Source organism: Aulonocara stuartgranti (genome assembly GCF_965226115.1).
Source record: "Aulonocara stuartgranti genome assembly, chromosome: 14".
Lineage (NCBI taxonomy): Eukaryota > Metazoa > Chordata > Actinopteri > Cichliformes > Cichlidae > Aulonocara > Aulonocara stuartgranti.
In genome coordinates, this window is record NC_138950.1 from 23,582,104 (window position 1) to 23,597,261 (window position 15,158).

A 15,158-nucleotide genomic window follows, 5' to 3' on the forward strand; every position below is an offset into this window, starting at 1 on the left:
AATGTCAGTTTACAGCGATGAATAAGGTGATCAGTGAAGTCTGACAGTTTTTGCATTTGAAATTCGACTGCACATGCTGAGACATCCCTTCCAGCAGTCTCTAACTTCCTCATTTTATGGTGATATCAGTGACTTTCTCTTTGCTGCTATTGTGTGAGTTAGCTTTTCGGCTACAGCCTCGGGTTGCGATGTTTTTAAAGAGTGGAGAAATTGGATTTTTAGAAGCTCCCACCGATGGAATTCAACACTATCTATTTATCTATCACTATCTATATCTATTTGTCAGAAGTACTTTGGATACGATTTGAACAACCATGACGACCTCAGCAACATGCACGGTAAGTAAAAAGTTCTGGTCACTTCTTTCAGTGTAAATCTGATCAGAATCCTTTTGAGGATTTGTTTGTGCATGTGTGACAAAAATATCTACTGTTATTCACACGATTTTTCATAAGTTGTGTGGAATGTCAGGAAATCTTTATACTTAAAAAGAAAAACAAATCGACCTTAAAATCTTTTTGTTTCCTTTAGGTTGGTTCCAGAAACTCTTGAAATCGAGAGGATCTTTATCAAAGCAACACAATAAAGAAGCCACAAAAGGTTCAGTGTCTTCTGTTAGTGGTGCATTAACATCATCCTCATCTACATTACCATCGTGCTCTTCGTCGTCGCTGTCATCATCACCCGGGGGGACCCCCTCGAAACCACGGCAGCTGCCTACTGTTCTCAGTTGTGAGTTGAGATGGAAAAGAAAGTATGACCTATTTGTTTGTCACAGCAGCGCCCAAAGTGACATTGAAGAGGCCACACGCCTGGTCTCCTTCCTTGAGGATTCGCCCCGCAGCCTCAGATGCTTTCTGTGGCAGAGGGACGCCTGTCCAGGAGGTGCAGTTTGCACCGAGTTTTGTCAGGCAGTGGAGAACAGTCACTTACGAGCTCTGCTTATCACTCCTAATTTTGTTCAGGATGATTGGTGTAATTATATGATGCACCAGGTACTGACAGAGGGACCCATGTCCAATAGGATGATTCCTCTGCTTCACAGCCTGTCCCACTCTCAGTACCCTAAGGAGCTGAAGTTCTACTACTACATTGACCTGAGCAGGAACCCCATCCAAGCCTATACGCTTGTCAACAGGACGGTACTCCAGTGTAAGTAATGAGAAGAGAGTGATATGAACACGAGCTGAGATCAGTCATGCCATGTTTAAAATGATATTTGTTTAAATCAGCTGGGAATCACAGACTGATTTAACACATCACAAATCAAAGTGATGTGCTGTGATAAACTCCTCATCCTGATTCTCATACTTAAATGTTTCAGATCATCAAATATTAGATAAAGATAATCCAAATTAATAGAAAATACAATTCTTAAGTGATTCTGTCATTTATCAAAGGTACAGCGATGACCTTTTCTAGGTTATTATTTAGAAAAAATGTTCTCCTCATAAATATATATTGATTAGTGTTTGACTACAGCTTCTAAAAGATTGATGCGTTTTCATAAACTTCAAATGAATTTATTAAAAATGCACAGGAGCGTGCTCAAGTTTGTGGAAGCCTTCATGTTTGTTTTACCCAACACTTTACTTGTAAATCTTCTTTTATATCCAACTAGCAAAAAAAGAGAAAAGAAATAAAAGGGTCATCTGCATGAATCAGTTCTCTGGGTGAGATAATATCTTTAAAAACATTCCTTTGTTCTTTCTTCAGACCTGGAGGACCTGGTTAAAAAAGAGGTGACTCATAATTTCCAGATGAGTGGCTCTAGCAGTGGATTAGATGGAGCAGACAGCTCAAAAGAAGACAAGCTGATGTCCCAGCACAGCCCTGCTGGGACTGCTATTCCACTGGAAGTGATGCGAAAGAGCCATAAACACTTTAGTGGCATTTCCTGTGATCATCATCAGCAGCAATTAAAGAATATGACGCAGGAAGGGAGAAACTTAGCTACTGACTGACCTCCGTTTTAGTGTTCCTTTTATCACAGCGTGCGGTTATTGCTTTTTTAACACTGGATATGTGGCAGAACAATAAAAATGATCAGCATGGGAATTCAATTTTCCTGTCACAGCTTGTGAACTATAGTGTGAGTGCGCAAGATATTTAAATGTAAACATTAAAGGCGTTTGTGTTTGTAGTCTCAGCTTTGTAATGAGAGGAGGTTGTCTTTTCCACTAGGTGGTGTATTCTACTGCAAATTCCAACAATAGAGAGTACCAGTGAGGAAACATGAATGGGTCATATCATGAGGTCTGTGTGTGGGTTGTGTATGAGAAAGGGAAATACCCACCCATTACAAACTGCTGACAGTGGTATGACATTTGAACTGATAACACAGGGAATGTAATTCCTTTTTAGGAAAAAAAAAACACACTTCTTTCTTCATTTTAAATTAAATATTTCTTTAGACTTATCATCTTTTGCTGTTAGTATTTCTGCCAACCTGCCAACCATTGTTTCTTGTTTGGAATTGCAGTGCATGGGTGTATTTGAACGTGTGTTGTCCAGACTGTATCTTCCTGACACTTGGACAGTGTCAGACAGCACCAGGTCCGGTCCAACTATAACTAATGAATAAATAGTTGAAACAAAGTCTGATCAAGTTGAAAATTTGTTGTGAACCCCTATCGTCCTTCCAAGGGAGCTTTCACTTCTCCTTGGCAGACTTCACTATTCATTAAGCATAGTAACAAACAACAGGTTTTAGATAGCTGACATTAAGTTTAGTCCACTCATCGTGGAATATGAAGTATTCACAGTATCAAGTGGAGAACAATGTGTGATGTTTTTTTTTTTTTTTTCCAAAAAGCAGACAGGGCTTATATTCCCTTTACAAGGAATCGTTTGCACTGAAGATGTACTACTGTGTTCTGTTCCTCACTCTTCCCCAACCTCCTAAACAACAGCAGACATTTAGCGCTGCAAACAGAGATCCCTTATAATCGGCTATTTCGTGCCAAGCCAACGTTGCAACATAAAAATTGAGACTAATCTCTAAAAGGAACAGATGTTCTATGAAGCCTTTGTTGTTACCAAATCCTTGAGCATGCGCATGTGTACGCACACACACACACACACACACATTCAGATGTAGTTATGTGAATGGCTGTTAACGTCAGACAAAACACGTGTCACATTTCACATACGTAATGTAAAAAGCAAGCTAAACTAACGAACTGTGGCCCTATAAATGGTCTGATCACGATCGCTAATGAATGCCAGCAAATTGCAGAATGTAAGCTGAATTCTGTTTTCTCATGCTGTGCTCTGCTGTGCCGTGTTAGCTAACGTTAAGGCACAGCATTGTTGGACTTGGACATGAATTCTCAATTAATGTGAGAATTTAATCAAGCTGTTTATCAGAGAGGAAGCATATTTGAGCGCTAGCCTAACATTAGCTGCCATAATGTTAGCTTATAGCCACCTGTTGCTGTTTAGCTGCTTCATTGTCAGGATTCCAGATGTCTAATCTTCTGACACTAAGTAATTGTGACAATATTCTGAATACATAAGCATTTTAATGTATCCTTTTGTGTGTAAGAGCCCTGACTTCGGTTCAGGTAATGGCACTTGAAGCGAGTAGTATATTTATGAGTACAGTATTCTTTTTTTTTTCAGCTCAGGAGGCAGAGCAGATCATCTACCAATCGGTTGGTGGTTTGATCCCTGCCTGCTCCTGTCTACATGCCAAATATCATTGGGCAAGATAATAAACCGAAGTAGCTCTGTGATGCATCCATCAGGGTATGAATGTGTGTGAATGTTAGATAGCAAGCAGTTCTGCATAGAAATAGTGCTTGTATAACTGGCTGTGAATAGGTGAATTAAGCATGTTGTTTATAAAGCACCTTGCTTCAGGACAGTATAAATGTTCCATATATCAATCAGTGTTAGACTAAAATCTGCCAAAATATAAAAGGTTTCCTTTGTTTATAAAGACAAAACATGATTTGATTAGATTGACATGTGACACTGCAAGGCAGTGGTTTATATTGTTGCCTCACAGATATGTGTACCCTGTGTTCTAATCCACTAGACCTATTTTAGGCTCACTAAAATTTGACAGCTTAAAATAGGATCATATTTGCCTGTGTGTTCTTACTGGGAGTGTGCATGGTTTCACTGTGCCTTTGTGAGTTTATAGGTGCGATTGTGAGTGGAAACAGTTATCTGTGTTAGCCCCACACAGGATGTACCCCACCTCTTTCATGATTAGAGCTGGGATAGATTCAACATGTCATATCCCTCACCTCGAACTGACCTTGAATTGGGTAAGTGGAAGGAAATGTTTTTGGTTTTCGATGAATAATACTGATAAATGACTTAAATGCTCATCCACTTGTCTAAAGACTAAAACTGAAAACAGTGACTGTGGTTTGGTGTGGAAAAGCCCCCGAACATGCAAGTTGAGTGTCATCATCCCACAAATTTCAACACCAAGAAAGATGTAAAGGAGAGCGCAGAGTTTAGGTCTCTTAATAGCAAGCAGTGTGTTTTAGATCACTATCGTTGGGAGAGCGTTGAGCTTTAAGTCCCCTTGGTGGTCTGTACAGTGTGCGGTGGCACTGACCTGGATCTTTCTGCCTGTGATGAGTGAGTTCAGCTGGCTGTGCTACAGCGATGAAGCAGCTGGGTTACAGATAAACATTTTCGTGGTTTCAGTGAGACTGGTGAGCATACTGAGCCATAAGAAATGAGAATCACTTACAGTACAGTAGCTTTATAGACAAAATAAAAGACGGAAGTCTTTCCTTCCTTAAATTGTTGCCAAGATGCCTGCTCAAAGGGGGAAGGGGGACGTATGATTTTTGGAGTTTACTGTGGAGTCTTTACCACCATGAGGCAACTGTTGTGATTTGATGCTACATAAAAAATGTTATTGAATTGAATTAAAGCCACATAATAAACACCGTTATTCATTAACTTATCTGCCACTGTGTTTTTTTAATTGTTTTACCAGCAGCATTAAGTTTATAACATGAACATCTAGTTTTATTGCACTTTGGCCTATTTCTGTGTTTATGATTTCACTATACCCTCTCCCCAGTGTGAAACAAGGAAGAAAGATAAAGCTTCTTTGCAGCTACTTCTTCTACATAACATTTAAAAGTCTAATTCAGGATCCCGTTTGCTATTGTATTCTTGGGCATTGTTGGGAAAATAATTCTGACATCCACTTAAGAAAGACTGCACACAATCTATCTTATACTGAGTCACACATGATTAATGACGAGCTAAACTTGATGATGGAACTGGACAAATAAAGTCGTAAAGGAGCGACGCTTTCGTTTAAAGAACCCAATGAATGTTCGTTGCCAAGAGATATAGAAGATGTTCAGACTGTGGTTTCTCAAATCTACATAATTAAACATCTATGTTCTAAAATCAAACAAAGAATTATGAGTTTTCTAAGGAAAAACTAGTATAAACCAACCAGTAACCGTCGTGGGGCGACCGTGGTTCAGGGGGTTGGGAAGCTCATCTTGTAACTGGAAGGTTACTGGTTTGATCCTCTGCTCTGTCTGTCTTGGTCTTTGTGTCCTTGGGCAAAACACTTCACCTACCGATGGCGTGATATGGCAGCCTCGCTTCTGTCAGTTTGCCCCAGGGCAGCTGTGGCTACGACTATAGCTTGCCTCCACCAGTGTGTGAATGCAAGAGTGAATGAATAGCGGAATTGTAAAGCGCTTTGAGTGTTTCGAAAAGCGCTATATAAATGCAATCCATTATTATTAAGCCAACAGAAGCGCTGATCTTTTCTTTTTTATGTTTTAGTCTGTTACTTATGGCAGACTACACCATGCTGTTACTTACAGATAAAAAATATGTCTCTCTAAATGTTGGTACCTGTACAAAAAATGTAAAGACGAGTTCATCAGGTACCCTTCAACAGTAACTCCATCTAATTCACCCCACAGGCGGGATCAACCTGTATAGAATATATGAGGCTATTTCAGCTTCTTTTGGTGAGAGTGAGAATCAAATGTCCTACTACTTGAACAAAACAATTTCAAAAGATAGTGGCTGTCATTGTATTATGTAATATTTCCCCAGTATTTGCTTGGTATCTCTTTCAAGGAAACAACAAATATCTGGCATCAGATCTTTGACTCAACTGAGTTATGTCTAGCTGATATAAGATTATTTGTGTTACTAATTAACTTATTTCCAGATGTTGTTGTGAGAACAAGAAGCGCAGAGGAAGGGACATTGCAACATAAGAAACATTATTTGTCTTGCCACAGAGTAACCTCCCTTGTAGACTCTGTATCTGGGTGTGTCTTTTGTCGCTACTAAACAACTTCCTAGGAATACATGGTACAAGGGATAGGTTATTTCAAATCCATGATCACATCATAAATGACTGGAAAATCATTCTCCATGAATGATTACCATTACGAACTCTAGCTTCTGCCAGTACAGTTTCACGTGAAATTGTATTTCATATCACAAAGTAGTTAACAATGTCTCATAAAAAGTGTGTTTATAACTGTGTGCAGTGTGCGTCAGCATAGAGGGTTGGAAATATTGAATTGAATCATTGGGCATTCATGAATCCGTGGTATTTGGATGTGTCTGAAACTGCCTGGATTAATGCTCATTATTAATGAACTGCAAAGGCAGCCAAGACTCAAAACTTTCCACTGACACGCTCCTGATTGTGTTAAAAAAAGAAACAAGACGATGCTCACTGAAAGCAGAAATGTAGGCTTAAGGACAAAGCTTGACACAAACTGGTGTTTCTTGCTCTGATAGTAAAGATGGGAAAAGTGAACTGAAATTTAAGTTTGGTCAGAATACACTATTATGTAGTGTGACTGAGAGCAACATGCTAATTATCCAAAACCAAGAGTTAATGTTTGACAGATCAAAGTAAAACTCATTATGATTTGATGAGACATCTATAGAATAAGCTAAGCTAAGCTAAGCTAAGCTAAGCTAAGATAAGATAAGACTTTATTGATCCCACGACGGGGAAATTTTTTGCGTTACAGATATCAGAAGGAAATACAAAAATACAAAAAAGTACAATCAATGAAAAAAAAAGGTAAGATAATACACTGTATACAATGGTAGCATACACAGTATGTGATGATGGATTTGGTTGGAAATATGCAAGACATAAACTATATAGCTTGACATAGAATAGAATAGCCTTTATTGTCATTGTACAGAGTACAACGAAATTGGAGTGCCACTCCCTTGGTGCAAGTTTCAATAATAAATATAAATGTTTTTGTTTGGTTTTTTTTGTTTTTTTTGCCTGTCCCGTTTGGCTCTTTTGCCATCAGAATTGTTGTCTAAAGGCAAAGAAAGATGCCCAACGGATTTACTTTACCAAATTGACCATCCCAGCCTTGCCATAATGGTCCATTTGATTCACCTTTTATTGTTTATTTTATTTTCACTTACTGAATATAGGACAGACTTGACTGGGGGAAAGAAGGGGAGAAAGAAAGAGGGAAAGCGAAACAGCTGAGAAGAGGGACGGGGGAGAAGGGCAAAAACCAAAAACCAACAGAATGAGCAGAAAAAGAAAAAAAGAAGAAAAAAAGAAAAAAAATGCATATATCAATCACCTGGGTCACCTGCTGAGAAAGAAAAAAGAAAACAAGCAGAAGAGAACAAGAGTAATAGAATAAACAACATCACAATGAGGTCATCAGAGATCTGCACGCCCAGAAACCTCATGGAGTGTACCCTCTCCACACAGTTCCCGTGAATGTAAAGTGGGGCCGGGTCTGCTCTGCCCTTCCTGAAGTCCAAGATAAGTTCTTTAGTTTTCGTGGTGTTCAGTTGGAGGTTGTTAACTGAACACCACTCAGTCAGTCTGTTGACCTCATCTCTGTAGTCCTACTCATCCCCCCATTGAGATGAGTCCAACCACTGTGGTGTCATCCGCGAACTTTATGATGGTGTTTGAGAGATGGGTAGGGGAGCAGTCGGATGTGTAGAGCGTAAACAGGAGGGGGCTCAAAACACATCCTTGTGGAGACCCGGTGCTGAGTGTGATGGTGCTGGACAGGTGGGGGCCGAGTCTGACAGACTGTGGTCTATTTGTCAGGAAGTCCTTGATCCAGAGGCAGATGGGGGTGGAGAGTCCCAGGTGAGACAGTTTCTGGACCAGGATCTCCAGGATGATATGATTGAATGCTGAGCTGTGAAGTCCAGAAAGAGCATTCTCACATAGCTTCCTCGGTGCTCCAGGTGACTCAGCGCAGTGTGGAGCGCTATGGTGATAGCGTCCTCGGTGGATCGATTTGTCCTGTAGGCAAATTGGTGGGGGTCCAGAGTGGGAGGCAGACCGGCCCTGATGTGCTGACAGACCAGTCTCTCAAAGCACTTCATCACTACAGGCGTAAGTGCAACAGGCCTGTAGTCATTTGGGCTGGCCACAGCTGTCTTCTTGGCGATGGGGATGATGGTGGAGGTTTTGAGGCAGGGCGGGACGGTGTTTGATGACAAGGAAAGGTTGAAGATTTTAGTGAAGACTCCGGTCAGTTTGTCAGCACATGCTCTGAGAACCTAGCTATTGTACCACTACTATTCCTATGTATAGACATGTACACACTAAATATACATATGTATACATATACATACATATATACCTTCACATGTCCATACACATGGAAGGTCCATTATGCATGAAGTGGTGACCGTGGATGTTCACACAGTGTCCAGTGACTTATGACATCGTGAATGAGGAGTTATAGAGTCTAACTGCTGTTAGGATGAATGATCTGCGAAAGCGCTCCTTCCTGCAGCGAAGGTGTTTCAGTCTCTGACTAAAGGAGCTGCTCAGCCCACTCACATACTCATGCAGTGGGTGATGTGGGTTGATCATGATGGATGTCAGCTTTACTAACATCCTCCTCTCGCCAACCACCTCCACAGACTCCAGGGGACATCCCAGCACGGAGCTAGACCTCGGCACCAGTTTGTCAATCCTGCTCCTGTCCCTGTCCGTGCATCCACTCCCCCAGCAGGCCACTGCATAGAAAAGGGCAGATGCTACCAAAGTGTCATAGAATGTCCTTAACAGAGTCCTGCAGACTCCGAAGGACCTCAGTCTCCTCAGCAGGTGGAGTCGACTCTGGCCCTTCTTATACAGGACGTCTGCATTTGTAGTCCAGTCCAGTTTATTGTTGAGGTGAACACCCAGGTACTTATAAGAGTCCACTATCTCAATGTGGACTCTTATGTGCACATGAGCAAAGTTTTGATGTTGGAGCCTACTTTTACCTCGGTAATTCAATTTTTTGTAACTTACCTGATAGTCTATCTAGTGCATTTATAGCACCTATTTTCTTTTAAAATTCGTTCCTAAAAGACTGCGCAAAGAATCAGTGCCATTAATTAATTATTGAGAGACTCTCTCTACTTGTAAGGTTAGGCTTTCATAGGGTTCATCATTAGAGCTGGATTAGGTGACCCTGAACCATCCCTTAGTTACACTGTAATAAGTTTCAGCCGGTGGGAAATTCCCATGATGCACTGAGCACCTTTTTCAGCCATTTCCTTAAACCTTCTGTGTGCGTATACATCAATAATGCAATTAATCATTATACATAATTAAATATTGATCCTCCCTGAGCCTGCTGTGGGAGGTTTGTCCTAAGAGGGAGCTCTTCTTCCCCACTGTCGCCAAACGCTTGCTTATTGTAGGGTCTTGACAGCATAAAGTGCCTTGTGGCAGCTGTTGTTGTGAATTAGCCCTATCAATAAAAGTGAAATATCTCCGAAGACAAATGAGTTGAATATTTGTGAAGAATTTAACTCTACCGAAAGCAGCTATCCTTTGTAATTTACGTTTTTTTTTTACATTTTCAATATTTCAAGAAAAGAAAAAAAAAAAACAGCTCAGAATTCACTTCATGTGTCAGCTGCATTTAGAGTTTTCTTTTTGTTTTTTTTAATCTCAGTCAGCTGCAAAGCCTTTCCAGATGTTGCTCCGTCTGCAATATAGTCCAGTTTGAGCCGGATTTATGAGGCATAGGTCAAATGATCGTGATGAGCTGTAGATTTTGAACGGGGCACTTTGAGAAGTCCTGCTTGCTGCTACGCCCGTACACAAGTTTTAACTTGCCCGGTTTTCGCAGTCAGTGAAACCTCTCTAGCGGCCAGTGCGCATACCCCACATTGCGCATGCGTTGCTGCACAGTGTGTGTGTGGGGGAGGGGGGGAAGAAGGGGTGTCCGCTGTTAAAAGCGCTATGTTAACCGACTTGTGTCAAGCCAGCCTCCAATTCGAGACTTGCAGTCAAGCCAGCCTCCAGTTTGTTTTACGTTCCCTGTGTATTCAAAGTATTACGGGAATGGATGTGGAAACCGGATTTCAAAATAAAAGCCAACTTCGAGTGAATTAACAGATATGTTAAGAACAATAATAATAATAATATATAATAATATATAATATATAATAACATAATAACATATAATTTAGGCTTTTTTTTTTTTTTACAAACTCTAATGTTAGATCTATATGACACAGCCTTGTACCCTAATTGTGCCCTGTCACTATCAAGGCCATCTTATTTTGGATTTCAAAGTAAAAGCCCTGTGAATCTTCATTTTTGAACTACTCTTTCAATGACTTAATAATGCTCTTAAAAGCAAAAGTCGTATTTCCAAATACTATTTGAACTTTATATCAACACTTTCCAACCACAGTCTTTTTACAGTGATACCATATCAATATCAAGTCAGTCTGATTTTGCCTTTCATAGTAATGGCCCTTTGAAATTGTCCATAATTGACTTAATCTTCTAACGATTCAAAATGCTCTAAAATGAAAAATTCCTGTTTCCACAGGGTAATTCCACCTTAGATCAACAGTATACAGCCCCACAGTGATACCATATCAATATCAAGTCATTCTGATTATGCCTTCCAAAATAAAAGCCTTTTTAAATTGTCCATAATTGACCTAACTTTCAGTGATTTCAAAATGTTTTAAAATGGAAATTTCCTGTTTCCACAGGGTAATTCCACTCCAGATCAACAGTATACAACCTCACGATGTTACCATATCAATATCAAAACATTCTGATATTGCTTTAAAAAATAAAAGCATTTTCAAACTGCCCATATCTGAGTTGCTCCTGGAACAATTTCAAAATGCTCTAAAATGGCACATTCCTGTTTCCACAGGGTAATTCCACTTTAGATCAACAGTATACAGCCCCACAGTGATACCATATCAATATCAAGTCATTCTGATTTTGCTCTCAAAAATAAAAGCCTTTTCAAATTGTCCATAATTGACCTAACTTTCAGTGATTTCAAAATGCTCTAAAAAGGAAAATTCCTGTTTCCACAGGGTAATTCCACCTTAGATCAACAGTATACAGCCCCACAGTGATACCATATCAATATCAAGTCATTCTGATTATGCCTTCCAAAATAAAAGCCTTTTTAAATTGTCCATAATTGACCTAACTTTCAGTGATTTCAAAATGCTCTAAAATGGAAATTTCCTGTTTCCACAGGGTAATTCCACCTTAGATCAACAGTATACAGCCCCACAGTGATACCATATCAATGTCAAGTCATTCTGATTATGCCTTCCAAAATAAATGCCCTTTCAAATTGAGCATATACGGCCTACTTTTTTGACGATTTCAAAATGTTCTTAAACAGAATTTTGCTGTTTCCACAGGATAATTTCACTTTAGTTCAACAGTATACAACCTGACGATGTTACCATATCAATATCAAGTCATTCTGATTTTGCTTTCAAAAATAAAAGCATTTTCAAACTGCCCATATCTGACTTGATCCTGGAACAATTTCAAAATGCTCTAAAATGGAAAATTCCTGTTTCCACAGGGTAATTCCACCTTAGATCAACAGTATACAGCCCCACAGTGATACCATATCAATATCAAGTCATTCTGATTATGCCTTCCAAAATAAAAGACTTTTTAAATTGTCCATAATTGACCTAACTTTCAGTGATTTCAAAATGCTCTAAAATGGAAAATTCCTGTTTCCACAGGGTAATTCCACTTTAGATCAACAGTATACAGCCCCACAGTGATACCATATTAATATCAAGTCATTCTGATTTTGCCTTCCAAAGTAAAAGCCTTTTCAAATTGTCCACAATTGACCTAACTTTCAGTGATTTCAAAATGCTCTAAAATGGAAATTTCCTGTTTCCACAGGGTAATTCCACCTTAGATCAACAGTATACAGCCCCACAGTGATACCATATCAATATCAAGTCATTCTGATTATGCCTTCCAAAATAAATGCCCTTTCAAATTGAGCATATACGGCCTACTTTTTTGACGATTTCAAAATGTTCTTAAACAGAATTTTGCTGTTTCCACAGGATAATTTCACTTTAGGTCAACAGTATACAACCTCACGATGTTACCATATCAATTTCAAGTAATTCTGATTATGCCTTCCAAAATAATGGCCTGTTGAAAATGCCCATAATTTACCTAACTTTCAGTGATTTCAGAATGCTCTAAAAAGGAAGATTTCAGTTTCCACAGGGTAATTCCACTTTAGATCAACAGTATACAACCTCACGATGTTACCATGTCAATTTCAAGTCAGTCTGATTTTGCTTTTCAAAATAAAAGCTTTTTCAATTTGCCCATATATGACTTACTCTTGGAGCGAATTCAAAATGCTCTAAGATGGAAAATTGCTGTTTCCACAGCATAATTCCACTTTAGATCAATAGTATCCAACCCCACAGTGATACCATATCAATATCAAATCAGTCTGATGTTGCCTTCCAAAATAAAAGACTTTTCAAATTGCCGATATACGACCTACTCTTTTAAAGAATTCAGAACGCTCTAAAAATGAAACTTGCTCTTTCCACAGGATGAATCCATGTTAGATCAAAAGTGTACATCCACACCATGGTACTACTTCAATTTCAAGTCATTCTGATTTTGCCTTCCAAAATAATGGCCTGTTGAAAGTGCCAATAACTTACCTAACTTTCAGTGATTTCGGAATGCTCTAAAAAGGAAATTTTCTGTTTCCACAGAATAATTTCACTTTAAATCAACAGTATACAACCCCACAGAGATACGATGTTAAGATCAAGTCACTCTGATTTTGCCTTCCAAAATAAAAGTATTTTCAAATTGCCCGTAGACGACCTACTCGTTTAACGATTTCAAAATGCTCTTAAATTGAAAGATGCTGTTTCCACAGGATAATTCCACTTTAGATCAACAGTATCCAACCCGACAGTAAAACCATGTAAATTTCATGTTGGTCTGATTTCGCCTTTCAAATTAATGGCCCGTCGAATTTGTCCATATGTGATATACTCTTTCAATTATTTCAGAATGTTTTAAAAATGAAAATTGCTGTTTCAACACATATTGGGTTTTCATTTTGAAAAGCAAAATCAGACTCAATTGATTATGACAGAATTGAATCATAAAGATGATGTAAAAGGAAGCTGAAATTGCCACTAGGTTGTAATTGATAGTACGTTTATATTTTAAGTCTGTGGAAAGATGTCATTCTAAATAAAGAAATTACAAAACAGCTTGCAAACCAACCATGACATCTTTCCACAGACTGCCATATTCTCTGAAACGCCTGTGGAGACGGCTTATGGTTGAGAAATGAACATTCAATGCACGGGCGACAGATCTGGTTGACATTCCTGCTGTCAGCATGCCAATTGCACGCTCCCTCATTGCTTGTGGCATCTGTGGCATTTTGCTGTGAGACAAAACTGCACATTCCAGGGTGGCCTTTTGTTGTGGGCAGTCTGAGGTACACCTGTGCACTACTCATGATGTCAGATCAGCATCCTGATGTGGCACACCTGTGAGGTGGGATGGATTATCTCAATATGGCAGATGTGCCCACTACCACACATTTGGACTGATTTGTGACCACTGTTTGGGAGGGATGGTTATATTGTGTATCTGGAATGAATTTTCGGTCTCTACGTCCATCCCATGGGGAATGGGAGCAGTAACAAAGGTGTTGCGTTTATATTTTTGTTGAGTGTATCTAAACTGTGTAGTAGTAATATGAGAAATCAGTAATCTGAGAAATGTAATTTCTCACCCTGACCGGTTGAGGCAGATGGCCGCCCCTCCCTGAGCCTGGTTCTGCCGGAGGTTTCTTCCTGTTAAAAGGGAGTTTTTCCTTCCCACTGTTGCTCATAGGGGGTCATATGATTGTTGGGTTTTTCTCTGTATGTATTATTGTAAGGTTTAACTTATTATGTAAGTGCCTTAAGTTGACTATTGTTGTGATTAAGCACTGAATAAATAATGTCTAAAACTGAAGTTGATACTTGAGGTGGTGTGTGAATGACATTTTGAAAAATTTAAATTGTGTGTGGAAAGACATTTCTTGTAGTTAAGCAAATACTTCAATGAACTCATTTTGTTTGGTAATGGAATAGGATTTAATTTTATCAGAAATCCGTACAGTAATTTTGGCTGTGGATCACAGGGTGCAGAGTGGGGGTCACCCAGAGTCATAATCCAGTGAAATATCTGCGTCACCTCTTACAGTTTTCCTGTAATCTGAGGTCAAAGATGAGAATATTAAAAGTACAGTAGAGTAAATTGTGCAAAGTTTACTATCAATTTTCTCAAAAACCGTACAGTAATTTTTTCTGTGGATCACAGGGTGAAGAGTGGCGACAGCCTAGAGTCATAATCCAGTGAGATATCTGCGTCACCTCTTACAGTTTTCCTGTAATCTGAGCTCAAAGATGTCAATATATAAAGTACAGTACAGTAAATTGTGCAAAGTTTACTATCAATTTTCTCAAAATCCGTACAGTAATTTTGGCTGTGGATCACAGGGTGCAGAGTGGAGACAGCCTAGAGTCAGAATCCAGTGAAATATCTGTGTCACCTCTTATAGTTTTCCTGTAATCTGAGCTCAAAGATGTCAATATGTAGAGTACAGTAAAGCAAAATGGGAAGATTTTACTATCAATTTTCTCAAAAACTGTACAGTAATTTTGGCTGTGGATGACAGGGTGCAGAGTGGCGACAGCCTAGATTCATAATCCAGTGAAATATCTGCGTCACCTCTTACAGTTTTCCTGTAATCTGAGCTCAAAGATAAGAATATATAGAGTATAGTACAGTAAATTGTGCAAAGTTTACTATCAATTTTCTAAAAATCCGTACAGTAATT

General features: G+C 39.1%; 1 protein-coding gene across 1 annotated transcript; it reads left to right on the plus strand.

Annotated features, from left to right (window-relative positions):
• The first annotated feature begins 134 nt into the window (after positions 1-134).
• Positions 135-2,149, plus strand: tirap (toll-interleukin 1 receptor (TIR) domain containing adaptor protein). The gene is made up of 3 exons (XM_082503872.1): positions 135-338; positions 532-1,152; positions 1,717-2,149. The coding sequence occupies exons 1-3, from the start codon at positions 332-334 to the stop codon at positions 1,962-1,964; spliced, it is 876 nt and encodes a 291-aa protein (XP_082359998.1). The 5' UTR covers positions 135-331; the 3' UTR covers positions 1,965-2,149.
• The last annotated feature ends 13,009 nt before the right edge of the window (positions 2,150-15,158 follow it).